General features: G+C 44.5%; 1 protein-coding gene across 3 annotated transcripts; it reads right to left on the bottom strand.

The window, feature by feature from the left end:
• LOC139988712 (LHFPL tetraspan subfamily member 6 protein) lies at positions 1-25,388 on the bottom strand. 3 transcript variants are annotated; one of them, XR_011800189.1, is made up of 6 exons: positions 24,099-25,384; positions 15,920-16,038; positions 10,213-10,388; positions 4,020-4,118; positions 2,759-3,023; positions 1-1,492 (listed from the first exon to the last, which is right to left on the bottom strand). XR_011800189.1 is itself a non-coding variant. In XM_072006407.1 (5 exons), the coding sequence occupies exons 1-5, from the start codon at positions 24,186-24,188 to the stop codon at positions 2,890-2,892; spliced, it is 615 nt and encodes a 204-aa protein (XP_071862508.1). In that variant the 5' UTR covers positions 24,189-25,388; the 3' UTR covers positions 1-2,889. The 3 variants fall into 3 exon arrangements, 2 of the variants coding, with proteins under 2 accessions (XP_071862508.1, XP_071862507.1); XM_072006407.1 differs by having other exon boundaries at positions 1-3,023; positions 4,020-4,115; positions 24,099-25,388; XM_072006406.1 differs by having other exon boundaries at positions 1-3,023.
• Between the last annotated feature and the right edge of the window lie 1,939 nt (positions 25,389-27,327).

Genomic DNA, 27,327 nt, shown 5'->3' with positions numbered 1-27,327 from the left:
TTTTAATTGCGGCGAACCGCGATTCGACGAGCGCCTTCCATGCAAATTAGGAAAGAGGTCGATGGCGCGTCGTGATTCGTTCTTTTCACTAGACCGGCTGAATCGAGCCACCTAACCCTTTTGTTGGCGCACGGCTAACGAGCTCCGGCATAGAATTTCGAGCGCGGTTCGAGTATCGTTGACGTATCAACCGTCGTTCGATTTTTCCAATTTTCCCATATGCTCCTCACCGATAATCGGTGGCGGCGAAACGCGCCGTCGCTCCACCAAATTTACTTACCGCGATCGCTCCAGACAACGAGGATTAAACGTGGAAAGTTTAGTCTTTCGAATGGCGAACTCGCGAACAAAGGCGGAGTGAAAAAGGCAACGCAGCGTGACCGTTGCCTTATCCAGCTCCGAGGAGAGTGAATTTGCTGGAGAAACAACCGAAAGCTGGATACAGAGGTGGATACGGAACGCCCTGAAGCGAACTCCGAACTAGTAGCGTTCGAATACCAAATATCAAATGCTGGTCATAAAGAACATAGGCGAGAGGAGTTTGCTTTCGACAAAACGACCAGGTATCTAGAGATCGCGTTACCTGTCTAAAGTATTCTTGCTACTCGGAACGTCTCTTTTTTCGTCGGAGCCTGGCTAAGCTCCGATACGGATGAGCGATCTTTCATCGCGCGTAGATGCAACGGGTATCGTAGTAAACGACACGTAAAAAGATAGAGAATTTCCAATTAAAGCGTCGTGGTAGGACGAAAATTGTCTATCGTCTATGGTCTCTTGCGCGAGAGAGCAACGCTCCGACGGCCTGATCGATAATTTCCCTATTTTTGTATAAAACCTACGAAACAAAACTGTTTCGTACAAAGTCGCGCTACGATTCGCTACTAGCCGTCGACGTGAAGAAACCAAATTACATCGAAATAGGCAATTTTCGAGTTAACTCGTCCTTTCCTAAGGAGAGGAACAGCCGTGCCATCGGATCCAGAAAGCAAAGTCGTTTCACGCGACCGCGTTGTCACTGATTCTAGCTAGGGTTTGACTTGCTTGATGGAAATTAATCGCTGTCTGCGACGCCGAGGAGCGCTGGAAAGTCAGGTCGTGCGCGCGTAATTTAATTTAGCCGCGACGGCTGGATCGTAACGCGAAACGATTCGTTCAAATACGCGAGAATCTCGCGTGATCTAACGCTGCCGGAAGCTTCGCATCGATTAGCAAACTAGGCTCGCTCCACGCTGCATTCGCTCCTTCAGTCGCGTCCAGTTTTATTCCTCGATGAATCTTCCTGGAATTTCTCTTCCTTGAAACATACCGTAGACGATGTTCTTGCATTCCGCGCATCTACGTTTTTTCTTCTTTTTTTTTTTCGTTTTCTTTTTACAGAGAAACTTTCTTTAACGGTGGGAGGGGGGCGGTATCGATAGGGTGTCGAGGCGAACCGTCTAACACGGTTCGGAAACCAGGAACGAAAACACCGTCCGCTGGAGCAAACGCTATGCTATACACATAAAAATTACCTTTAGATGACCAAGATCATTCACGAATTTTTCATTGACGAATATCTCGACACTGAGCTTCAGCGATGCTACGCGCGCGTTAATCGGATTGAAATCGTCGCCAGTGTTTTCGTCGACTTTTGTCAACGTTGTGCGTTCACCGACACGAGATCGTCGACTATATTTTCCTTACAAACGACGCAGTCTCTGATAGAGAATATGTTGGAGAAATTATCACGAGACGAAGCGTTACGGAAGAAACAAAAATAAAACACTGTCGTATTATTCGAGTGCTGACTAACGACGATTTGCACACCATTGACGAAACTCGGTGTCGATGACGATCTCGTGGATAGCTTCAACTTGTCGGTAAGTGCACACCGTTTACGAAGTTTGACGCGGGCGAAATACCGTCGATAAAAAAAACGTTGTCGATCGACAGGACGATCGGTGGTCGTTTCAAGGTAATTCCGTAATGATGTTCGTAAGTAAAGTGCGAGACGCGTTAAGATAGGATTTCCTATAAGCGTCCATCGTGTCTAATGCAAATGCAACGGTTGAAAATTATTTAGAAGCACAGTAGAAGCTCGTTTCTCAACAGGGGAACACGTTAGTTCGGATAACCGAGCAATTCTAGCGATAAATTTTGAGAAAAGACCTCGTCTGACTAGTTCGAACGATACAAGTTGATATTGGGGAATTGTGGCGAAGCAGTGGTCTCGGTATCCTGTTCAACTACTTCTTCTTCGACATTGGGAATTTAGTTTGCAACACAAATGATCGCGTACAGTAAGAATACGCGTACGATTAAAATTATATTCGATCGAATAACAGAGTGTGACTTTAAAAACGCTACTTTTTAAATTTACTCTAGAATTTATCCTATTATTTATCTTCTGGCAACGAACGAACGAATTCTCAAAAGTTACTTGTTTCTTGAGAATCGAATAATAAAGATACCTAATGACGTAATCGATCGTTTGGCTCGCGAGAGGCTCGTTAACTCGTTCGTACAAACGAAATTCTACTGTACGTTACGCTTCTGTCCGTCATATTCTTCTTCGTTGTATTATAATACAAGTATGTTACACCGATAGGAAATCTGGCTGCGTGTAAATGTTGCGTTCGACCGAAAGCGCGTGAATGCGTTCGACGCTATTAAGAAATCCCAGCTTTAGACAGACGCCGAGATCGACGCAGTCGCGCACAAGCGTGTGACGTGTGACGTGTGACGTGTGGTGTGTGGTGTGTGACGTGTGGTGGCGTACCCAGGTGAACGCAGAGGCTCGTGGTGGTTTCTCGATGCTCGTCCGGTTCACGATCAACAGACCGTGACGAAAGAGAGGGTGGTCGTCTTCGGCGAGGCATAGGCGTGAATCGATTGGGAATATCTCGATTGTCAAATGCGCAGAGGATCGGTGTGTGGGTTGGATGACTTGTGTCGTGCGGCGCAGAAGCTCAACCCGAAGCACAGCATTAATAGCGCCACCGAGCCTACCAGCAGGTGGCTCGACCATGACACGGAACACTTTCCTGAAACAGATGCGATACGTCTGTCAGCGGAATCGCGTGTACCACGAACTTCTCACCTGTCATATCGATCTACGACTCGATATCGTACAGCATCTCGTCGTTTTCGGATCCACGATTTCCGCTAAATTATTCCATCGATCATCGTGCGTACGATTTTCGTGCGCGCTGCGATCCACTACACGAACGTCGTACGCTGTTTCTTCTTTCGGACAGATTCAAAGCTTCCTTGAACGAGGCTGAGCAAAATTTGCAAAGCAATTCGCTACGAAATTTGTCGATGTAACGTTCGTAAAATAACAGAAATTGTTCGCAACCAACTGGTCTCTTTAACGTGGAGTCGATGCTCTGCGAGAAATTGCTCGGTCGACCGGATGATTTCGTCGTGGTCGATCGATCGATCGATCGCTACGATCGTCCCCTATTTCTTCTCCTTTTCCAGAGTCGAAGTTCTCTTAGACAAGAGCGAGCAAATTTGAAACGAGAGACGATTTGCTTGTTCCGAAAGAAGAACAAGCCGAGTCTGATGGTTTTTCGAGCGGCGTACAATCGACGAGTTAACCAGCGCAGAAATTTTCTCGGCGAACGTCGATCGCAGCTAGCTTAAATCAAGAGAAAATCAAAAGTTACTCGTTGTAGACGCGGCTCGTAGTTTCGCGAGGTTACAGACGCCATAAGTCTGCGGCAGCTTACGTAAGCTGGTCCAGAAATGGCTGCGGGTCAGCGCCGCGCCGACTCGCCACCTAAATGTGCAAACTTCCAAGAACCTCGTTACATTTGTAAGAGTAATAATGCCGAGACGTAGCGCAGTGTGGCGTTGCTCTTTCTATGCCTCGTTACAGGTAGAATCACGCCTAACGACACCGCTCTAACGTTCGCAGCCGCGTTTTCAACAATGGAGCTTGTTGCTGGAAATCGGGTCGAGATTGACGACGTCGATCGACGACGAGTCGAAGAGCGTGCCGATTCCTTGGGAAAAAGTTTGACGTCGGTACTCACCGAGATTGTATACGTTGGCGCTCTTCCCGCAAGACTCCTGTACCTCCCGATTGTCCCATCCTATAGGATACATCACCAGGCCGCCGCATATCATCACTGCTGTAACGAGAAAATGGTACAAGATGCATGATAATAACTTAACCCTTGCCACTAAACGATTTAGCGTGTGGAAAATGTGGGAAATTAATTCGGTGAAGTTACGGATTCGATCGATCAGTAGCCAGCTATCAGGCAACCATATTCCGCTAAATTTTAGTGCCCGCACACTAATTTACCGAATTACTCGCCACTCGACCAAATTACTCGACGTGTCTGTGCGAGGCATGGCTGGATTCGCTGGATCTTCGATTTTAATTTAACTCTTAATTACAAGCCATTTGTCCGGGGAAGGAAGGAACGAGAGGAATCCGAAGTAGTATCACACAGTGCATTATTGGGTTCGACCTCTTAACGCACAGATGTTTCTGCGTTTGCCAAAAGTCCACGATTAATAGATGGAAATTAATGTTGTTTTGCGGTAGCAGAAACCGAGTGAGAGATTTAGCAGTAGCGGATCCAGCTAAACGAATTATTAAATCTATACATATTAAAACGTCGGGCGCCCGCTATAAATCGAGCATCCCACGAGGTGAATATTCGTAGTCCGTACAGGTCATCGAATAACGGCATGCTTGAGTGGACGGTAACAATTCTGTTTTCTTTCTCCTAATTCAAACATAGTTAACATTGTTTTACAAACAATTGTTAAATTGAAACCATTGCAATTACTAGTACTGCAAACAGCCATTGTTGGTTAATGTAGTATAAACGTGCATTATTTCTATCGTAATTACGCATATCGTTTCTTACATAATCGAAACATCGATATATCAAATCTTGGGAAACTTTTAATTATTGCGTCGGTGAAATGGTAGCTGTGTTGTTAATAGGCGAATAGGTGAAATTTGCAATTTACACGAAAAAACAATTATACGGTACGTTTCTTATATTTTATATTTTTACCACCGTTGGTTGTACACTCGACCATTAACTAGCCGGAAACTAGCCAGCTACACATATTTTCATATCAACGGCAAATTTTCCAACTCAATTTTCTCCGAAACGAAGCGTCGCACGACAAATTTTCTACGTATTTTCGATTCGCCTTTTTCACCGCTGGAACACTCCGCGTATTCGTTCGTCGTTTATTTCTTTTTAACAAAATGTATTTCGGTCAGAAAATTTCATATGAAACCGAACTATCGCGACTCTATTCATCCTAACTAACCGCGTTTACGTATAACGAAATATTACGACTGTATCCAGTTAACCGGGTAATCGTATCGATTGAAAAGTTTGAAACAAAGTTGGAAAAGTTCAGGATGATAAAATAGGTCTCAAAGCGGCGGTAAAAATTAATAAATCGCATTTGTAACGTCAATTCGAACAAATATAAATTTCACGATTCTCGAATAGACTGTCGACCCGATATCCACTCAAGAGTCGAACCCGGTACTTTTTCGTACTCGGTGGGTACATCAACCGGTAGATGGTTGGAATTTCAGGTATCCTCAGCATCCCTGCTTTCTGTTACCGCGAAATCGAGCCGGTAATTCGAGCCTCGTTTCGGTTTACGTGATTCGAGTAAATAGAGCCTGCGATCCGCGGTCAACCACGCGATTCCCTTTTAATCTCTTTCCTTCGCTGTTTCCTGCCCTTTGACCTCGCCGTAGCTGCGTTCTCGTTTCGTCGCGAGCGAGACGACCAAGCTGACGGTATTTCGAACGGCCGGCCAATCGTCCTCGGTATCGACGAACTTTTCCCCGAGAGGAACGATAAAATTGCAAATTTAGGCAGCAACGCGGGCGAAATTTACAATTCGATAGCGAGAGAACGTTGGAAATCGATGGAGATTAAAACGGGATGATATGGCGGCCGGTGAGCTAATAAATAATATTACTGTTCGTACGTATTACGGTTTTCCACGAGTTTGTTAATAATAACAAGCGAGGTCGGTGACACGCGATGGAAAGGCGTTTTAAAGGCAACGACACGAGAGAGTAGCGTACGGTGCATGGCGCATGACGCATGCTGCGCGACCAACGAGAAAATGAAACGTGTCAACATTTCAAAGAAGAATGATATTCGAGTAATATCCGTTTTCTTTGTGGACAGTTCGTTGTCTAGATGTTCCTGATGAAACGTCGCGTTTTCCCGTTGCCTCGCAGACAGTAGACGTTCCTCTATTAACGCTTTTTCTTTTTTCTACGTGCTGTCGTTCTATCTCTCTCGAACACGTTTTCGCCTTGTCATCCTCTTCTCATTCATCGAATAGCTGTTACGACTGACGATTAATCTGCAAGGATCTCTGGACGATCTAGAAACGTTGACGGTGTGCATCGATCGAAACTATACGCTCGAGATGAAGTTGAAACGCGTTCGGTCAAGAATTGGTCCGATTAATCGTCAAATTTTCAAAGCGAATCTTCTCGAACACGAGGCCTCGAGCGAAAAAATCTCCTTCCCATTTATTTCGTCGTATAACAGGATTAACTTGCTGCAAATTTTCCACCCCTATACATAACCGACAATTAGACGAATAAGCGTGTGCCTACACGACGAGTTTCCAAGCACGATTTTCTCGAAAATGAAGCTTCCAACGCAACTGTGTTATTCTTGATTTTCATCTTATTTTAAGCTATAGAATTTCCCGGACACGGCTTGTACCACGAATTTAGTTGTATAAACCGTGGTAGCACACGGTACGCTTCCGCATGAATTTTAAACCTTACCAGGCATTATGAGATCTATTATAACGTTGAACGCGATTCATCTAGCTTCAAAGTTTGTGAAACTGAAAGATAGACATCTCTGCGTATCCGAGGTAAAACTCGCCACAAAATCTAGCGTAAATCCGCGAATCAATTTATCCGTACGGAGTAGCACGGAGCGCGGGTCCGTCGGAGATGCTGGCACAAAACCTATTGTGCAGTCTATTACGCAAGCTATTCTGCAAGCCTGTGTCGAACTTATTACGAAACTTGTTACGAATCGTGTTACAAAGCTCATTGTCGAGAAACGACGCGAGACGCCGTGCGTTATCACGAACCCAACGCGAGATGATTGTCTGGCTAATGTTAATTACAGGCTACGTTCGCCTACGGATGTCGCGGTTATTGTTTCCAGTATTTCGTCGAACGATGGGAGACCGCGAAGCGAGGAGCACGAGAAAAAAGAATGGGACATAGCCCGATAAAGAGAAAGGGAGAGAAGACACGGAAGATGAGGTTGGAAAGTAGATTCGCACCGTGGTAGATCGCCTAAAGAGGATTGCACCATAGTCTCAGCCATATGTTATTAGAGCTTCGCCTTACGTTTATTGCCGATCGATGGGACGCAACGGAGCTCGCCACTGCTCTTGTTAGGGACACGTACCATGGCGGTCGAGGACAATGCTGCTCTTGAGAAGAATCGTAGCAATGTCTGCTTCGCATTGTAGTCGGCGCTAGATTCATCGTTTTCTTGCGACAGTCTTCAGGGATCGAATACACAGCGATATACGGAGTCCCGTTTATAAGCATTAGAACGATTTTATACAAGATGCGATAGTTGGGCCAAATTATCGAGGAAACCTTTTGATCGATCAAAACTTTGCGTGGGTGCGGCGAAAGAAGGATTTAAGAACTTGTAAGAGAGCTCTTTGTAAGAGTGGAAGAGGGACGCGATTCGTTAAGGATTACTGTGGATATATCCTCCTCGACGATAATTTGCAGAAATTTCAATAATTTTCCGATTTTATTTAGAACCAGCAAGTGTCTCGATATTTGCGTAAACCTCAATTACGTGCAATTTATCGTAATTAGAATCAAGTGGAATCAAGTGGATGCTTGGAGTACGAAACATCTGCAACTAAATATTTTAAACCTCGAACGGCTCTGATCTTCTGTTTTCTCACTTTTCGTTAGGCGCTTCATTTTTCAAGCTCGCTTATAGCGATTGTTGTAAGCGGAGCCTTATTGCTACATAAAACTAGACGAACCATGTTGGAGGCAACAACTCTGCTATTCTTTGCCTCTTCGCCGAAAATTCGACTTGCCTAGTTGCTCGTGACGTGCGCGCGCTTCATCGAGGAAACTCATTTACTCGTGGCAGCATCGCAAGATTCACGCTCTCGAAACGCCGCGGATATTTGACGCGCGGCGAAAAGATATTTGCTCGGTTTCCCTCGGAAACAGCTTCCTCCGCAGCGTCGAGCCCGATACTCCTGGCAATAAAGTCCGCGAGAAAGAACGCCGTTCATTGTTCGTTGCGGTGGTGCTCGAGATTAAAAACCGGCATCCGGTCGACTGGCGGTGGCCGCGCGAGTTTTACGATAATGAAAGCGAACCGACCGCGCTACAACCGCCCGTGAACGTGTTACACGCGCCTGCAACCGTTCGAAACGATCGCCCACGAGACGACTCGTCTCTCGGCCGTTTCCATCGCTCGACACGCTGCTTTCAATTTCCCGCGAATACTTTCCAGCTTCTATCGATCCGCGAAAACGGCAAACGGCCGACTCGAGCAACCTTTATCCGCCGCTTCAAGAGCGCGGAACGTAATCGTCCGATGCGACCACCGCTCGCGTACCGCTTCCAACGACGCGTTCCGCTCGATAGTCAGCTAAACGAAAGCGAAGATGCTTCGCGAGAGGGAATAAATGTGGAATTGTTTGGAGAAACTGGAGCGAACGGGACACGGGTTTCGCTCAACCGTAGCTGCTACAGCCGCGTATCTATCGCGAATTGCACGGTTGCACAGTGCTTGCCTGCTTGCTTTATTTTCGCTTACCTCTCCTTGATTTCAAGGACTGTCTAGGTGCGAATGATTCTGCAACAGCGTAGAACGATCGGCTGTGGATGATAAATTCTTTTGCGTTCACTTTGTATCGGTATGATAAATACGAAATTCCAGGCATCTCCACTTATGGGGGTGTTCGAACGATCAATATCGTTGTCAGTATTTAAGGTTGTCAACGTCACCGAACGTAAGAGGCCCTCTGGACGATCCATATATATTATCCGTGCGATAAACTTAGGAGGAGACGTCACAATCCTTGGGTCATCGATTTTGATAAACCTTTTTCTGACGAATTTAGAGCAAAAACAAGCCGACCCGTATTCTATCGTTCTTTTTTTTTTTTTTTTTTTTTCTTGTAAATTCTAGTTATTTAACAAAGATAATAAATATATTCAGTTCATGTTGTGGAAACGATAAATTCCTATCAATTTCGATTACAAACAGATGTTGGTTACTTTAATAGAATTTTTATAGATCACGATGGAAATTGTACATCAACGTTGAACGTTATTCCGCCATATTATACTGGCTATTGGTAATCCTGTGACGCTTACTTTCACCGCCAAGTAAAGATACGTTCTCTAATTTATAATCGACTATCTGCAGCATGTTTTAAAGACACGATTAAATATTATTGGTACACGACAAAATTCAATTGAAATTTTCCAGATAACGCGAGGAGAGCAATGCGCTGCTGTAACGCGTTGGTTTTCATCGAATGTTCGTTTTGACGAAAATACTAGTATTTTTCGTATTTTTACGATATGTAGCACTCTACATACATATTGTAAATAATGTAACGCAATTACAGCAGATTAAAAAAAGATGGACAAAGAGGAAAAATTAATAAAAGCTATGAAAAAACTATTAAAAAATAAAATATCGTATAAAGATATACAAATGGATCTATAAAAAATAAATAAAAAGGAAAAATACAAAACAACACACAATTATCGATCACGAAGACGATTTGAAATTTAGAGATCAAAGAATCACTAAAATGTTAAATATTTTACCAAATAAGAAATATTTACAAAAACCACCGGATGTGGGACGGTTTATTTTTGCTTTACATCCGGCAGGAAAAGGTGTTTTAAAACCGATGACCCAACGATGGTGGCGTCTCCTTGTTGGTCGATGTATCGTCCAAACGAAATAATAATTTCTCTTCGTGAAAATCTCATAAATCTTGACGATTTACCCTAAACGTAATTTCTACGTAACTCTATACTCCGATGGGAAGGTTCCCGGTTAAGCGACGATCTATTTTTAAAGATTAAAGTCAATGTTGCATCCATATCTGGACTGTGACAACGAGCAAAGTGGTAGAAGGTAGAACGAGACGCAAGAAAAGAAAAGTCGGGACTGTACTCACCAGCGAGCAACTGCAAGGAGCCCAGGACTCTGGTGTGCTTAGGCGTTTTCAGTATGTGCGGCAGGAAGCTGGTGACAGCGGCTAGCAGGGTGAGCGCGCCGATCAGCGCGATCGCGACACCGATTCCCATGGTGACGGTGCTCGCCTGCCACCAGGCGCTCGGAATGTCCCAAAAGCTAAAATCAAATATTGTCTCTATTGTAGCGTTGCACGGCGTTCTCGTTAAACTGCATTGTTGACAAAATTCCGAGAAAATTGAATTTCAAGTTGTAAATTAACGGGCCGAGCACCGGGGGCGTAACTTTGATTTAAAGCTAAACTCGATTTTCCCGCCGGTTTCCCCCTCTCCACCCCCCTCCACTAACGTTAGTATGCACGGTTGCGGTCATTCATTTGTCGTCGCGTTAATTGCAATTGTCGGATCAAATCTGACCTCAGGATACAAGGATCGCTGCCTGAAACGAGTTCAATTATTTTTTTACCGTTACCTAACGTTCGTGAAATTGGCCGGTCAAAGCGAACGGATGTTAAAAATTTCGAAACCGGACGAGATAAAGAGCTTATCCAGCCAACGACGCCAAAGTCGATCAACTATCGCGAAAATTTCTGCCTGCGTGCGTTGCGTCGCAAGCTCGCACTGACTTCCGCTTTGTTTTACGTTCGTGCTGAAAGACATGGGTTCCGACAATAGCGACGATTAACGTGTTCGACGTTCGATGTCCGCTGATGCAGTGGTGGACTGGTTCGAAATATTCGCCATAATTTTGTTTCTTGTTCTTTCACACGACGTATTTCATGGCACGGTAGTATCGTATATATTTGTTATAAATATCAACTGTCTGCCATTCTATCCGCGATATTTCTTAGACCGTAAATCGATGGTAGAAATACTTTAAAATACATTTTTTCCCATCTTCTTGATAAAAAGACACGATTTGAATTTTTCGATAAATTGCCCAAAGTGTAATCGAGATGCAATAACCGAGCTAAAGGAAAAGACTATTCCGTTGCGTGGGAAATTGATTCACGGATATCCGTGAATCTGATTGCAATATAATCTCTATAGATGTTATAAACATGTATCGTATAATAATCACGGTATTTAGCTAAGTACAGAAATAAAAACTGTTCATTAACATCGTGCGGCGCAGTACACGGTACATTGCAGCGAGACCTTTCTTCCACTTTCAGGCATTTTCACTGTGTTTTTATGTTTTGCACGTACCTTGCACCTGTTTTTCACGCGTTTGTTTACCTTTCGTAGGTAGAATACTCGTAGAAAAATATCCCACTCGTTTCGAACCAGTTGCTGCTAAACGAGCGCGGCCATATTTACTTATTTGAAAATCAGTCAACGCGCTATGCACGTCACTCGCGCCTTAGAAGCATATTAAAACTGACGCGCATAATTTCTCTTCTCGGTGCAAGAGTTTAAGAAGAACGCACCGGCACACGATGCTTTAAAACGTCCATCTAAAACGCAACGAACGTCTCACCCTTTTAATTACTTTAATTTCGCAGCGATACAAACTCGCATAAATAGCCGCATCCTGGAAGTAAAAAATGATAAAAATTACGACTTCTTCTATGTGGGGAAACCGTTTTAAAACGCTATGCTTCGGGCTAATGTCTTCTTTCATCGACTCGAGCGAACGAACGACCGTGCTATCGACGATGAAGGAAAACGAGTTCCGTGTGCTTCCGGCATTGTGCACGATGCATTGGGTCGCGTTAAAGCCTACTGAACGTGCAGCATTCCGGTTGAATTGGCTGACCTGAAACGCAGGACGCGCGGTTTTCCCGATAAAATGTAAACAGTAGGCGAAAAACGCGTCAAAACGCGGCACCGGCTACTAACTCTTCCTCTCTGCTCGCGCTGCTTTTAATTAACGATCTCGAACTCGAAAAATTTCCGAAGCGGCACGAGCTTTCGTTCGATCGCGATGCAAAATTCGCTCGTGATTTTTCTCCCCATCCTCTCTGCCGCTTGAAAACGAGATTGCAGGAAACTAGCACGGATTGTACGCTATGCGCATTTGTAATTCGCGAACCCCTCTAAAAAGTGTTTCGAAAGGATGCGGTTGAACTTTAGAAGCGCGCAATAACAGCAAAACAAGCAAAACAGCCGTAATAAACGCGGATGCAAACATTATTAGTTTCGAAGTTGTAAGATGTTTTCATCGGTGAAGCGTTGCTTCCGTTTAAGGCAAACGATATCCGTCACAAATCTACATGCATACATTTGATCGATTTATTAAAGGCATTTGTTGAAAATGGCAACGCGAGTTCGCGTTAATTACAATAAATAATAACTAGAAGATAGGTTTGAGATGTTCTTTTGTTTTTATCCCTAGTCCATGTAAGAAAGTGCGATGAAGGTTTTTCGGCGCAGAACGGTGTGATAGATTTATCCAAAGAATAAAATAATAGCTAATACGATGCTACCTCTAAATAAAGAAATAACAACAGCATTTCTCGTGAAAAAAATGTGCAGTTCCAGGAGCGAGATAGGTAAACACAGATGTATTTTATTAGCATCAAAGGTATTAATATTTAGAATAATTTTTACAGATTAGAGGTCCTTTTCCATCGAACTCTTCATTTGCTCCGACGTATTAGGTTGTCCGGAAAGTGTCTTTCCTTCGCGAACGTGTTTTCTACAACGATGCACCTTCGTACAAACGTGAAACCAAGTCTGTGAAATGTCGCGGTGTTTATCTCGACGGAACAAAATGGATCGTACGTAATTCGACAAAATAATATGAAAGGAAAAACGTTGCGCGTCTATTGTATCTTCATAAAACGAAAGAAACTTTTCGATGTTACAACAGCACGTGGATTTTACCACAAGGCGATCAAATTAATTGCTAATTACCACGTAGAAAACCCGAATTATCTGTTCAAAAGACGGGTAGCAAAATGTTTTACTATAAAATACGGTACGTACGTATACACGTTCGGATATTTTCAAATATCACCGGTTTTGTCGACACCGACGGTCTTCCTCTGGATTTCGAGAATTCTCCTTAATCCGTGTTATGATTGTTAGGAAGATGATAGTGTGTGTAAGCGTAGCGGGCGTCCAGGCCTTAGTTAGGACAAAAGACGATTGGCAGTCGTTTAGAAGCATCTGGAAGCATCTTGTTGGTTGACAACAAGCGTGCGTGCGAGTAGGTTTACGAGGTCTTCGGAGTATAAGATATGTGTATAACTGTTGTGTATTAAATAAAGTGAATTATTTGTATTTCCAAATTCCTCCTATATCTTTACAATGATATAGAAACTAAACAATCTGAAGATGTTGTTGCACGCTGCCAAAGTTTGACCTTTTGAAACAGCCTGTGTATTTGGATCACGAACGAACGAACGAACGAAAATATCGGATCGAAGTGGAGCACAATATTTATACCGATTTGAATTTCGACGTTTAGCCGGCTCGTTGCGGCAACGAATCCGCCAAAAATCCCATGAGAAATGATTATTTTTGACATGGTCGAGGGCTACAGATCCTCGCCGTGTTCTCCATCAAACGTGTAACCACTCGATAATGAAAATATGACAAACTAGTTTCAAGGGCGTTGATCTGTATCTAGCGATTGTTACGCGACCGAGTTAGCTTCGTAGCGAACCATAAAAAACAGCGAGTTAGATGAATTGGACGTTGGGAAAATTTGGTAAATAGCATAACAGCAATTCCGCTGTGTGTTTGTAAACAAATTTCGCTGGCAAATTCGACGAAAATAACGCTCCGTAACAAGCGCAACCATATTTACAGGAAATTACGTTTTAATCCCAGTTTCCTAACCGATCGACCGCAAAACGCGTCGAAAACGATTCGTGGAAGAACGTGGCAATTGATCGCGCGATATAAATAATTTATATATATATTATAAGTAAATAAAAACGAGCTGGCTACGCGTTATAACGATTAAAGCACACAAACATTTTCAGTTTTCGCAACTGTTTATCGCTCGTATCACGAGCGACGAAGTACGTCGTTATCTGATATCGTACTAAGAAACGACTTATGTTATTTTTTCAAAAAGAAAAAGAAAAGAAAAAAAAAGAGGATTTTACTCGGTGGGAAAAGAAACGATAGAGAGCAAGTTTATTCTTCTTTCGTACTTATAGAACCGGCATAACGGAGTATTTTATTCTACAAAAATTACAGACGGAAGAATTGAGCTGCAATGAAACGAAATCGTAAGAATAAGAGTGCACGTAAGATTTCGTACTTTGTAAATTTATGCAAAAGTGCTTCTCGACAATCCTCTTTTCACATCTGTAAATAGCGTTATATTCCTTCTTCAAACAACTGACGCTTCTACTATTACATTTTAATAGCGTTTTAGCTATTAAATCACGCCAGTCTTCAGCCCAGACCAGCGAATAAAATATATTTCATATTAAATTAATTGACAAATATTTCGCGAACAGTAAAAATAATTCTCAGAGTGTGTTGGTTATTGCAGCACGCAGAGTATAAAAAGTTAAATCCTAAATTCCTAAATTACGACGATTTCGCGGATCGACTTCGCCTATAATTTTCTTCTTCTCGATAGCGAACCGCGTTGCGTCTCCGCGAGCTGTCAGGGTCAACGATTTAGCCGAAAGGCGGCGAGCAGGAGGCTAAAGCTAAGCTCCTAACGCTCTGGCGAACAAAGTTTTTCCAAGTTGTCGCCCCGCGGAATTATTCCAGCCCTCTGGTGCGAATTATACGAGCTCTTACGTCTTCGCCAAGCGAAATTAACTCGCCGATTGTTGGCCGGTGTCTGCGAGCTGGCGAGATGCCGGGGATATCGGGTGACACCTTCGAACTCGCGAGGAAATTGAAGTTTTCCGCGTGGCTGGCTTCGAATAATCCGCGGCGCGACACCTCGAAAGAGACTCGAACGAGGTCGACGAGCGAAGGGTCGCGAAGACCGGCGTCGGAGAATTCATATCGCCCGTGCTCCCGAGCGCCTCTTAATAAACACAACTCCGCCAAGTTCTTGTTTCCAAGATATGGCCACTTGAAGTTTCACCGGTCTCGTTTCGTCGAAAAGTAGCTCGTTGCGAATGAGAACACGCGAAATTCCGGCTATTCCTTAAGCGGCTCCGGGAATTTATATCGCGCACTTCAGAAGCAATAAAAAAGGCTTAATAATCGCGGGCCAGCCAACTTCTTGTTTCAGAGATACGGCCGCTCTAAATTCCCTCTAAACTTACCTCGAAAAGCGCTTATACGAGGCACAACTCGTTCTCTACGTTTATCTCGTCCGTTATGGGCTATTCGTACGAAACCGTGTATCGTACTTAACTCTGTGACTAATTAAGAAAAAATCGGCTCCACGCTCGACGGTTACTTTTCATCGTGTCCTAGTGTCCGTCGATAGATCGTTACGCTGTAAAACACCTACACTCGGCAGTGAATTATCGTTCTCGGGAAGACTGAATAATTCTGCCAGTATGTTTGGCGAGTCATCATGAATTCAAAACTATTATTTATATATAATTATGCTTAATCGATATGCTGTAACTATTACAATTTTATAATTAACAATTACGGAACCTTAAGCGTACGATTTTTCCATACGCGTTTAATATCGAGCCTCGTTGCCCGTGTTTCGTACAACGAACGTTTCGCAAGACATCAACAAGTCTGTCAAAGATTTTCGTAAGCGTGGGTTTCATCGAGGAAGAAGCAAGTATACATATATATACATACCTGGAGTATCTGGCGCACTCGTAAACTATTTCGGGAGGGGCGTTCGTCGTCCTCAGCCGTGGATAGTTGCAGCGTCGAAAGGAACTAAAGTACGCGTCTGCCTTTCCTAGCAGTCGTCCCTGAAATGCGGAACACACGCGTACAGACAGACAGGCCGAGCAAGAGTTTGAACGCGAGGCGCTTCAACTATGTTAAAGCATCTCGTGATTCGCTGCAGACCCTTTTACGATCTTCGCGAATCTCCACGAGTATCAAAGAGGCGAGGTCGACGCAATGGCGTCAAGGTTAAACATTCTCGCACAAATATATTACTAATTTCGCGGAGAAGACTGTTTGCGCGTTCTGCCACACGAGTATTTCCAACTATTTTCGTCTCGAGTCGACTTTACTCGCGCGGAAGCTCGTTTAAGAGTTGGCTCGACGACCGATTTCGAGTCAAAGTCGAGGCAACGTGGCGTTTGAATTTCACCAGAGAATCGCGTACTTCGAATCGGTTACTTTCGCGCTTGCATTTTCCAGTGGATCTTGGCCGGGATAACGGCGCTCGGCGCTGAAGGAAAACAACTCGCCGAGACGAGGCAAAAGGAGCGCAGAAGAGATCGTTACTCTTACACTTATACCCTCTTACTCTTTACACGAGATTCTCCGTGGTTTTGTATTAGAACTCGATTCACGAGCGAAATCGTTGACCCGGTGCCAAGTAGTTTCTTCAGCGAGAGATTAAGTTTTGCAGCGGTGTCCTGCGCGTCGTATCTTGGACGTTTTTCTTGCCTCGCGAGGCATCGTAAAACCGCGCGCCGTTTCGCTTCGCAGTGGAACAAGCGGCTAAAAGTCGGACAGCATTTCCTGGGATATTATTCTTGGTCGAAGCAATGGGAAATTCGATTGTTCGCCGTGAAGCGGCTCTTCGAACCGACTTCTCCCTTCGACCTATCGTCCTTACGCCCTTCGTTCAACGTCCACAACGATACGGAGAAAGCTTCTAGAGATCCTCGTACCAAAGATAATTCGCGCCAACGTGTACGAATTGTCTCGTCGTAGCTGCACATTGTGTTTTCCGCAGCTACAGAAAAACGCAAGAAGCGGAGCGAAGCGCGAGATCTGTCTCCTAATCGCACGCGCTTCGCCGCCTTTCGTCTAGCGCGAGATTTCTACTGAAACGAACAGATTCGACTGCTTCTTCGGCTGCGCGCGTAGTTCGCGAACGCAGCAAAGCGAATGTAAATTCACTTATGCATTTATTCATCTCGCTACTCGAGTATTTTCTAAGCCATTTAGAGCCTCCTCCTGCGTTTCGCTGCTCAAGAAGGATATATACGTTTCGAAGGGACACTCGTGCACGGCATGTTGACGTCGAAATTATTCATCGACTGCTTTTTCCGCCCGTTCCTAGTGTCGGCTTAACGACGAGTCGCTTCGAGAAGAACGTCTCGGACCTAGTCCAGCCCCGCTCCGCTAATTTCACGAACGATTCGTTCCAATTCCATCCTGTACATTCCATTCTTTCATACATCAAATGGATACACTGGAACGTCGATTGAAACTGGCTTCGAGATAAATGACCGAGGATAAATCCGGAGCTACGGTTAATCACGCAACGTTAGCTGAAATTTGTAACTCGTTGCTGTCTGGTGTATATTCTGCGTGCAGGATAAGTCGCGTCTTTCGTTTCTCGCGTTCGATGACAGCGATTTTAGAATCCAAAATTGCCTTTTAGTTCGAGACGCAGTTCGGTTCCCGCGAAAGGAAATGTATTTTGAAAATCTCAGCTCACCGTAGATCGACGAAATTTTCTAGAAAGAACCAAAGATATAAATACTAGAAAAAAAGAATGTTTTAATATCTTTGATATCTCTACGCGTATACATGGTGAAACAAGCGACGTATTTAAAATTACGAGGAGGATGGAAAAGCACATGCTTGGCTTGAAAATCAAAGAGGAGAACAATGTTGATGAAACGCAATCGATTGGCAATATATTGAACTTTAAAGTTATTCCTTTGTAAAATATGGAAATACGCACGTATTTAAACTTAAAAAGCAAACAATTTTGTTAACGCGAAACTGTTCAACATAATGGATTTTGAAATTTCCCCTATAAAACGTGGAAAATGCGACTTATCCGGTTCTTTGCTCGTACTCGTCCTACGTTCAAAAACTATTGCCGATGCTTCAGGAAGTAACCAGGTGACTCAAAAAAGAATCGCATCGCGTACGACATCTACGTCGTACGATCAAAGATCTGGATAACCGAGATCGGTGGAAACCGGTCGATCGAAGCCACGAGCTGTACTTGGACATTTCCAGCCGAAAGGAACGCTGTAACGTTAATCTTTTGTAAGAACCGGCGAGAGAAATACGATCGTTTCCGATGAAGTCCGCGTATCGGAGAAAAAAGAGAGGGAAAGGGTGCGGTTCACGCGGGAAGTTTGTACGGCAGCTCGGAAAATGCTTTATTACTTCGCTTATTGCACGGTTCACAAAGCAATCTTTCTCGTAATTTTGTTCGGAAGCATCGGCGAGGCGAGTTGTACGCGTCTCGACTGTTTCTTCGCTGGGGCGAAAGAATTGCACGAGATATCCACGAACGGAATAATTGGCAGCAAAGAAGGAGGAGGAGATAGAAACTCGGCGAGAAATTCGAGAAACGGAGAGGGGAGACTCGCAGGAGCGTTAAAAGAGAAACGTCGACGCGAACGAGTTTTTCTGGAAAGTTGGGCGAATCCGGGCCGCAGGGAGCCTGCGAGAATATCCCTAGCTCCTTTCAAGAGTCAGTACTCGAGCCCAATTTGCGAAACAAGCGTCGTTCTTCCGTCCGTAGCCGAGTTAAGTGGAGTCGGTCTACGTCCCATTGGGGCGCGATCGCGAGATCCCGGTGACGTCGCACGACCCTCTGGCAAGGGGAGTTCGTTTGCAATCTAATTCGGTCGCCTTGAAAGGAGTCTGGCATTGGCCAGGTAACGCCGAACAATTCCTACGAGTTCCAAAGTTCCGGTACAGACAGTCAACCCGTGGCCTCGTCACCGACCCGAATCCCATTTCTCCCGTAACGAACCGTGCCTCGCGAGTTTTCATCCCTGTTTGGTCTTTACGGGTTAGTTTGTCGGTTTTGGTACACGAACGCGTGACACAGTATCTCCGAGCAAGATAGAAACTTTATGATTTAGCCCATTTGACCCTGGAGAACATACGCGTCCCAGAAAGTGTTTCTAATTTCTCTGTTTGCTTGATCCTTTCAAGTAGTTTGGATTATTTTTATGGCCAGTGTACGCACTAACGCTTCGATCGATTACAGTAACTGCGCGTGGATGTTAATAGAATAGGTGTAAATTAAGGTGAGACTGTCTTAAATCATCGAGTAATGGATGCGAATCGTTTCTTTAAAAATTGACAATTTCGTCCACGTGTATATTTAGTGGACTTTTATTTAGAAATGTTTTGCCCGTCCTGTGTCTTAGAAACTGACGCAGAACGACTTATCTCGCTTTTGCAGATGCCAATATCTCGAGCTAATGAATATTTCATACGTAGAGTAATCTCCTTTAAAATCAATGTTGGGTATGTTCGTGCAACTGTAACGTTCGCGTAATGTTTTACTTTTACCAGCATAACTGAATGTATAATCAACGAAATAGATTCTGGGTAGAAATTTGTTTCGTTCGTTACATGCTATCGCGATAAATGTTGCACGATTCATTAGACAAGATGTAATAAAATTACGCGACACGGAGCACTCGCATCAAACATTCCATCCACGCTGCATTTACATTTCTTTCGGCTGAATAAATTCCATCGTTCGAGTAGGAATCTGGTGCACTTGTTGAACTCGTTTGTTGTCAACCCATCCACACGGTTCGTTACATCTCGTAATCACGTTGCCCGGGAACAGCATTCTCCTCCCACGCGTAACGTCGCCGCTAAACAATTTCATGCAAAATCTGTAATTCGCCAATTTCGGAGCTCATCGGTATGCTAATGCACCGCTGGCACACGTATCCTCCGGCTTTTGGCTTTTCGTCCAGCCAAGACTCTCGATTGAAAATACTTGCTTGAGAATTCAGCATCGACTGCAGCAACCATCCTCCCTCGTCCAGATTAATCTTCCAAAGAAGGAGATCGCTTTTATTCGAAAATTTTCATCGAGCAAATTTACGTGTTCCGTTTACTATGCATCTCAAGGCTACAGCAGTATTACCGCTGGAAACTATGTACGAGGAATAACGTTAAACGAAAGCAAATTCCCGCTGTTTTTCGTTAGACGATCCGACAGACACGTGGAAGGCTGCCGGTGAGAGAGGAAAGCTGGCGCGTGTCGAATAAAGAAAGCAACGAACAGAAAACTGTCAAACTTCGAACAAATAAAAATGATTTGGAAAAGTGGACTCGTCGCGTTTATCTCCAGCGAGTTTCGTCTGTTAAGCGTTTCGCGGTAAAAATTATTATCTAACAGCGACGAGTGCGGTTTCGACGAACCTTTCGCGGGAGAATCATCCGACTAGCGTCGGTTCATCGAAATTTATATCGACTGGCGTATAATTGCATCGCACTTCGTTATACCGGGAGAATCAACAGCTAATGAAGAGAATTAGCGAACCGTTTACCGTGGAAGGGACGGGCCGAGGTTAACGAGGTTCGACGGGAAGTCTTGAATTTCGCGTTTCCAAGTTTCGTCGTTTCGTTTGGCGCGCCCGAGTCGCAAAGCGGAAAGTTGCTCGCTATTTAACAGCGACGTAATATCGAGAAAGTTTCGGTCGCGTTACACGTGTAATCCCCGCCTCCATCCATATCCGCGTTTATCGTATTTGTTCAAAAGGGCAAATAACGTAATAATTTAATCGCTATCGCAACTTTGCCAAAGCGATCGTTGCCAACACGGTGTATTTGCCTGGTACGTTCGATTTATCCAACTGTTTTTCAACATCGTACGATGGACAAACACTCGGGACACGCGCGTAAATCGGATCAAACGCGTGTCTCCAAATAAACGTAAACGCGATTAAACGAATATTCTAAGAATAAGATCGTTTAATCGATCATAAACGTTCGACGTACCCCCGGTTGCTATCTGCAGCGCTGGAAGCTCGATCGGTCGCGACGAACGATCATCGAAAACTGCCACAACTTTTTAGTAGAACATCCGATGGACGAGTCGAGGACCGCTAATGCGCGACGAAAGCTCGCGTGTCTAACTCGAGAACACGACAGAGCAGCGAAGAGAAAAGTTGCGAACCTACTACGGTTTCTTTGGATCTTTGTTTTCCGAGCAACGTCTTCGCATCCCCGGAGACATTAATATGGCTTGTCGCTAGCGATAGAGTTCCCAAGCAAGTTGGACGGGTAGTTCGACGTGTCGCGTGCTGGAGGTTTCGCAGCTCGAAATTGTCAGAGCTACGCGGCAATTTAATGCTCCCGCGATCGACAGAATGATTTTCGTTTCCTAGCCCCCACCCGTTACGTTTTCCGCGGCGTTCGGCGTGCCTTCTCGTACGTGAAAACACGCGACTAATCTGTCTCTGACGTATTTGTGATTCTTCGGGTTACCGATCGCTTTCCAGGTATTCGTAGAGCCACGATATCACGCAAAAGCAAGACACGAGACTCGAAAGCTACGCGTTCCTCGCGCGTGTCTGAGATTCGCTTACCAGCAAGACGTTTCTCGGCTGTTTGCATCTTCTGCGTTATCAACCGATACATAAGCAAACTTTCTTCGGTAAAATGCGTAAAACACGCGCGATTAATTAAAAAAGTAACTTCTGCAGCGACTCGTAACTGGAATTACGTGTTGAGACTTCAACGTTAAAGGTGAACATCTCCACTACGGTAAGACTAGGCTTGTCAAACATTGAATGGCGTAGAGATAATACAGCAAACAACGTATGGTAAAAATGGTAAACAAACTGTGAGAAAGTCAACCTACGCTGCGAATATTTCAACGGTACGTTGCGGTGTTCGCGAGACGCGAGAAGAAAGCGCAACGGACTATCGAAAACGGGGCGAAGAGAACCCGAAGAACCACAAATATGTCATCCAACGTCGGACATCGTGAAACATTAAAATCTAACATTTTCTTTCTTTGTTCGTTGAGACGCGTTCGTCGTTGAACAAAAACGACGTTGTACGCTTTCGTGACTATGTAGCAAAGCTACCGGCCCGATGAAAGCTCGATAGTATCAAAGAACATCGGCAAACGTCGACGTCTTTTTAACGACTTCTTTCACCAGAGACAGAAAGCTCGTATCCTCCGCCCAGGTGCTTTAAATAGGCGTACTTCTTCTTTTTTCCAGGCGGCGTTCTTCGCACACCGCCTGCTACCAACCGACAGAGAGAAAAAAGGAGAAAGACGACAGGATGCGGCGGACGTCCTTCCTGCAACTGTTTTCGACGATCAACCGTGAGGAACGATAATAATAATAAATACAAACGCGATGTTTAGAAGTAGGTACATATTTATTCACCGTCAGCCGTTAGGATCTCGGTGATGGAATTCGACGAGGATTTTATTCTAAATCGTTTGCGTGTACGATGACAGCACGATGTTTAACAAGTACTTATTCGTCAAGAGTTGTTACCTTCCGGATCATGGAGTTCGATGTAACGCTCGAGAAATTTCTATCGAGATTTATTCTATGTCGGTCGTGTCAACGACGATAACGAGGTAAAGTGTCGCGGTTGTTACTACAAAATATCGAGGCAAGCGATTCATTCGCGTTTCCAATAAATAGTTTCAATCGTGTTGCGTCGTATCACGACGAACCGACACCTAACGAAACCGTGGGTCGTCGAAAAACCAAGTTTATCAACATCGGATTACAGAGATCCGCGTGAAAACGAAGCTGGTTGCTGGATAACCGGCGACGCAACGTTATGAATCGAAATTACGCTCGTTTCACTTTGCGCTCGGCGGGACAATCTACCGGGCCGGTGTTTATTAATTCAACGACGATGTTTAATTTACGAAACCCGTTGTCAGCGATACGAATCGATCGATGTCGCACGCAACTGATATCTCGCCGACTCGATAACCTATCAGAGACAAAATCGTGACCGATCCTCTGGTCGTTCTTTCGCTCGACGCTGCAATTACGCGTTTATTTCCTTCGGACGATCGCGACGACGTTCGACCCGCTCGTCGATCGACGATCGCGTAAATCTCGAGAAAGAAGAATTTGGAACGTTGACTTGAAGCATTGACGGACGCTGTTCGACTCTTAGCCCGGTGAGTTACGAGACGGCGAAACGATTCCGTGGACTCGGTTCGTTTCGAAAGGCGATAAATTTGCGGAAACGATCGATCCGTCATCGCGTTACGAATCGCTGGCCACCTCGTCTGTCGCCGCAGCGAGAAGCTTATTTGCAATATTAATTTGTAGAAATATCCGCGATCCAACCGTCGTAGAGCTGGAAGAAAGGAGATTAACGTCGACTCTTTTCGGTGCTACGACGCGGAACAAAGAGCTAAAAGTGAATCTTTCCATAAGCGTAAGTCCGAACAAACGTAGAGATTTGCCGTCGTTGCGAGACGCTTACGTTATAATACATGGAACGAGCATACGCATAAACGATCTTCAACTGGCACATTTGCATCAGACGTACTTACGCGTCTGACGCTTATAGGAAATTCTACTTTAACGGCTCTGCGAATTTATAACTGCGACGAAAAAGACATTCGTCCTTTGTAGGATCGTAAAAACGAGCAAACGTCCAAAGCATACATCGCAACATCTCGTAAATAACGTAAATAGCTGTGTGCATTAGGTAAAAAAAAAAAAATAAACGACCGTTCGTTTCTAATTAATCAGAGGCGTGCTTTCTTTCGTTTCTACGATTATTTACCATCTGTCCATCGACCGTTTGTTATTCTCTTTTCGATAGAACTCCTATCGTTACGACTTTAAACTCGACTGTCAGACAAACCGCGTTACGTATGGAACGACTCGACATATTTTACGAGATTTTACGAAACTAATTTCAAACTTGAACTAACTTCGATTCGTAAATTGACACGAACAAACATTTCGCAAGTTAAAACGTTGTAATTCTTTGCGTTAACGCGCGTCCGTCTATCACGCAAACTATGTCAACACGGTGAAGCGAGATTCGCGATTGAAACACAGTTAGATTTTTCCTCGCGACTCGTGGAAAACTCTCAAAGACGAGGGTGGAAAAGGCGTCGACTCACCTGAATCCAGTAAGGTAGGTAAAATCCGGAGCAGGCGAGAATCGATGCCACGGTGGACAGAGTCGCCCACAACACGCACAGCACTGTCATCTCATCAGTTTAAAAGCGTCTCTCCTCTGTCTTCGCCGCTGGTTCCTCGCTGTCTCTCTCCGTCTCTCGGCCGCTCTCTTCTCCTCTATCCTACTCGCGCATCGCCAACGAAACTGCTATTCGAAACGTGGCAGCCGTCGCGATCCGGGAGAGGATTCCGTTTCGCGCACCGACGTCTCCGAAGCTCGTTCTTTCTCGACACTCGCGAAATCCACTTGTCACGGTTGTTCGAAACCTCGGCAGTTCTTCCAGCGTACACTGGCGACGTACGCAACAAAATTGTCGAGCCTGATCGCAGAAAGGCTCGGCGAAGATCTTCCCGATACCGCGAGAACTCACTTTTTACACTGAAAGACGCGAACGCGGTGAAACGTGGCGTTTGGAAGGCGGTCGCGCGTCGAGTACGCCGCCAGAGATGAGAATAGATCGGTTAATAGGTCGGTCGTTCCACGGAAAGACCTGAACAGAGACTCACGGTCAAGGTTCGCGGTGGCCGTGTGTTTGCTCGCGTTCGCGTGCCCTGGACACAGTCTCGCCTCTCTTCCCAGCTTCTAACGACGATCCATCTGCTCGGCTACTGTCTCTCACCACCTACGGTACACTGTTGATCGATTTGTCTTCGAATCGGTGGAAAGTAAGAACGATTAAAGCACAGGTTCGTCGGGAGGCGGCATGATCGCGAGCGTCAGCACGTTACAAGGGAACAGTTTCTCTCGGCAGTACGAGAGCGGTTTTGTTAATTATAGCCGGAGCGAGGCGCGGCGAAGCGCATGGAGCCACGCCGTGCGTTCGTCGGCTCTCGAGAGAAATTCATCGCGTCGTTAGGTCGCGCGCGCGCGCGCGAGATCCGCCTTCGAGTATCAGGATGAAAGAAGAACGGAACGTGACGAGAGAGAAAAATAGGAAAGAGGGGATCGACGGAGTGGAAAAAAGGGAGTAACGCTTCTTGCGGACACTTTGGTCGATGCAATCGTTTAATTATAAACACGCGACAGGCTCGCGGTGTTTTTTTTTTTCTTTTTCTCCACGTTGGAGAACTTATCGAGGGAAGCCGACACGAAACAGAGAGAAAGAGAGACAGGAAAGAGGCGGATAGCGAGGGACGACTGGCCAACCGAGTGGAGGTGCTCGGCGCCGCTTCGTGACTGCGACTGAGCCTCGACTCGCTTCAGCCGAGCTCCGCTTTCCACCGCTTCTGTCGGTCTGTCGCGGTGCGCGCCGCCTCGCCGAGTGCCAAGGCGCGCGCTCCGCTCTCCCACTCGTCCACCCTCTGCCCCCATGCCGACTGGCGAACATGTGTGCGCGTGCTGTGACCGCAACGGCTCCTCCGACCCCCGCCAAACCCTACCGATACCCGTTCTTCGTCGTACTTTCCTCTTCCTTTCGGCTTTCGCCTTTCCTTAACACTTTCCAAAGTAAAAATAAAAAAAAAAAGGAAGAAAAAAAAAAAGAAGAAATTTGTAATTAAGGTGGCCAACTTGTTCCATCCAGCCTTCTGCTTCTGGCTACCTGTTGATGGTTTTCTCGCATTATCACCGCGACAAACTTTTCGTTTGTTATCCACCGGTTCATTTGCACCAGCCTGAAATCCCGTGAGACCACCAACGGATTTTGTTCGTTCGACTTCCTCGGGGCAGTGCTTCTCGGTGCCTGTGAACGTCGATCTTCGCTCTAATTACGTTGTTGGAAAAGTTTAATTTATTTGTGAGGTTGGAGGGTTCGGTTCCTCGCGATCCATACGTCGCGGGTCTAAATTCGTACGAGTAAAGCGAAGGAGAGCGTGTGGTTCGAAATAGGGGCAGAATGAAAAATAAGGAAATTGAGTCGGAGATTTCATTTCTGAGAAAAACTTACCCACTGTGTTTAAGTTTAATTGCGAACTCGACAGAAGAGAAGGATCGATAGCGAGTTATTCTCGTCCCCGTCTCTTTTTAGAAAAGAACTATTTATAAACAACGATGTATACTCGTTACTTTGTTCTATTTTTATGTTGAAACGAATCGAGCAATTTTTTACGTCGTTTCAAAGGCTGTGATCATCTTGTCAAAAAATTTCAATTTGCGTACTTGTTTTTCTCGCACGTTCTTTGTACGATGTTTAGTTAGCGACGTTTCGATATCGATGGTACAGGAAATATTCCAATAATCTTCAATGTCGTAAACTCGAATGAAATTGCAATAATTTCTGGCCTGTTACGAAAGAAATCTGCCAGTTAATTTATCGAGTAGCGACGAACAATTCTTTTATGAAAAAAAAATTCGCTCGTGATATTCGCTCCTCCTCTTTGGTCGTCGTCAAATTATTCAATCGCAAAGGATATTTTCCGCAACAGAATACTTCTATAACACTTTCAAAACGTAACACCGAGGTGAGCGAACATATTACACGACTTAGTATGATAGATTCGAAGGCAAGTCTAAAACGTACAATAAAGTGTTGCAGTTTAAAACTTCCTTTTGGAGAAACTAGAGGTTAAATATGTTTAATCGAGAATTAGGTCGGTAATACACGTGTACATGACAAACATTGAAAGTGGATTTTTTGAAAAAACCAGACTCGAAGGGAGAAAATATTATATTACGTTTCACGACTTATTTTCACGTGGGAAGTTCACAGGAAGATGACAAAAGCGCATCTTTGTTGAATCTTTTATTTTAATCGTACTTTATCACCAAAAAGGAATATTTAAACACAAAGAATATAAAACTGTTAAAAGTAGCAAAGACACAGCCAACCAAGCTTAACCCAACATTTTAATATTTTTTAATACTTTCGCGTTACGAGAAGCAACGTTATGTTTTTCACGTTTCGCAGAATTTTGCTCCAAAATCGAATAAACGGACATGGGATTAATTAACAACGTGCTGAATTTTAAATATATTTTCTTGTAAAAAGGAAACACGAAACGCGAGTTATCATGTTTTTCCTTTATATATTCGTACAGAATAACGTATCGATTGTCTATTATACAATCGAGAATTAATCAAATACACGGCCATATATTCCATCACTGTACAAATTTTTAGACTGCGTTTCCTTAAAAAACGAAAAACCTTCGATGTAGTTTCTTTCGTTATTCTTTATTTTCGACTTGCATCGAACCATAGAATCTCGCCGATTTTACTCGCACGATAAATTT

The sequence above is a fragment of the Bombus fervidus genome, chromosome 7 (assembly GCF_041682495.2).
Source record: "Bombus fervidus isolate BK054 chromosome 7, iyBomFerv1, whole genome shotgun sequence".
NCBI classification, from domain to species: Eukaryota; Metazoa; Arthropoda; class Insecta; order Hymenoptera; family Apidae; genus Bombus; species Bombus fervidus.
This window is presented reverse-complemented; position numbering and strand designations above follow the sequence as displayed.

Excerpts from the sequence above, each read along its gene's own strand:
- LOC139988712 (XM_072006406.1), bottom strand. The coding sequence starts at position 24,188 with ATGACAGTGCTGTGCGTGTTGTGGGCGACTCTGTCCACCGTGGCATCG. Across the intron at positions 10,389-15,919 it reads GAGTGCGCCAGATACTCCAG|CTTTTGGGACATTCCGAGCG; the intron begins GTATGTATATAT and ends ATTTGATTTTAG. Across the intron at positions 4,119-10,212 it reads CTCCTTGCAGTTGCTCGCTG|CAGTGATGATATGCGGCGGC; the intron begins GTGAGTACAGTC and ends TTCTCGTTACAG.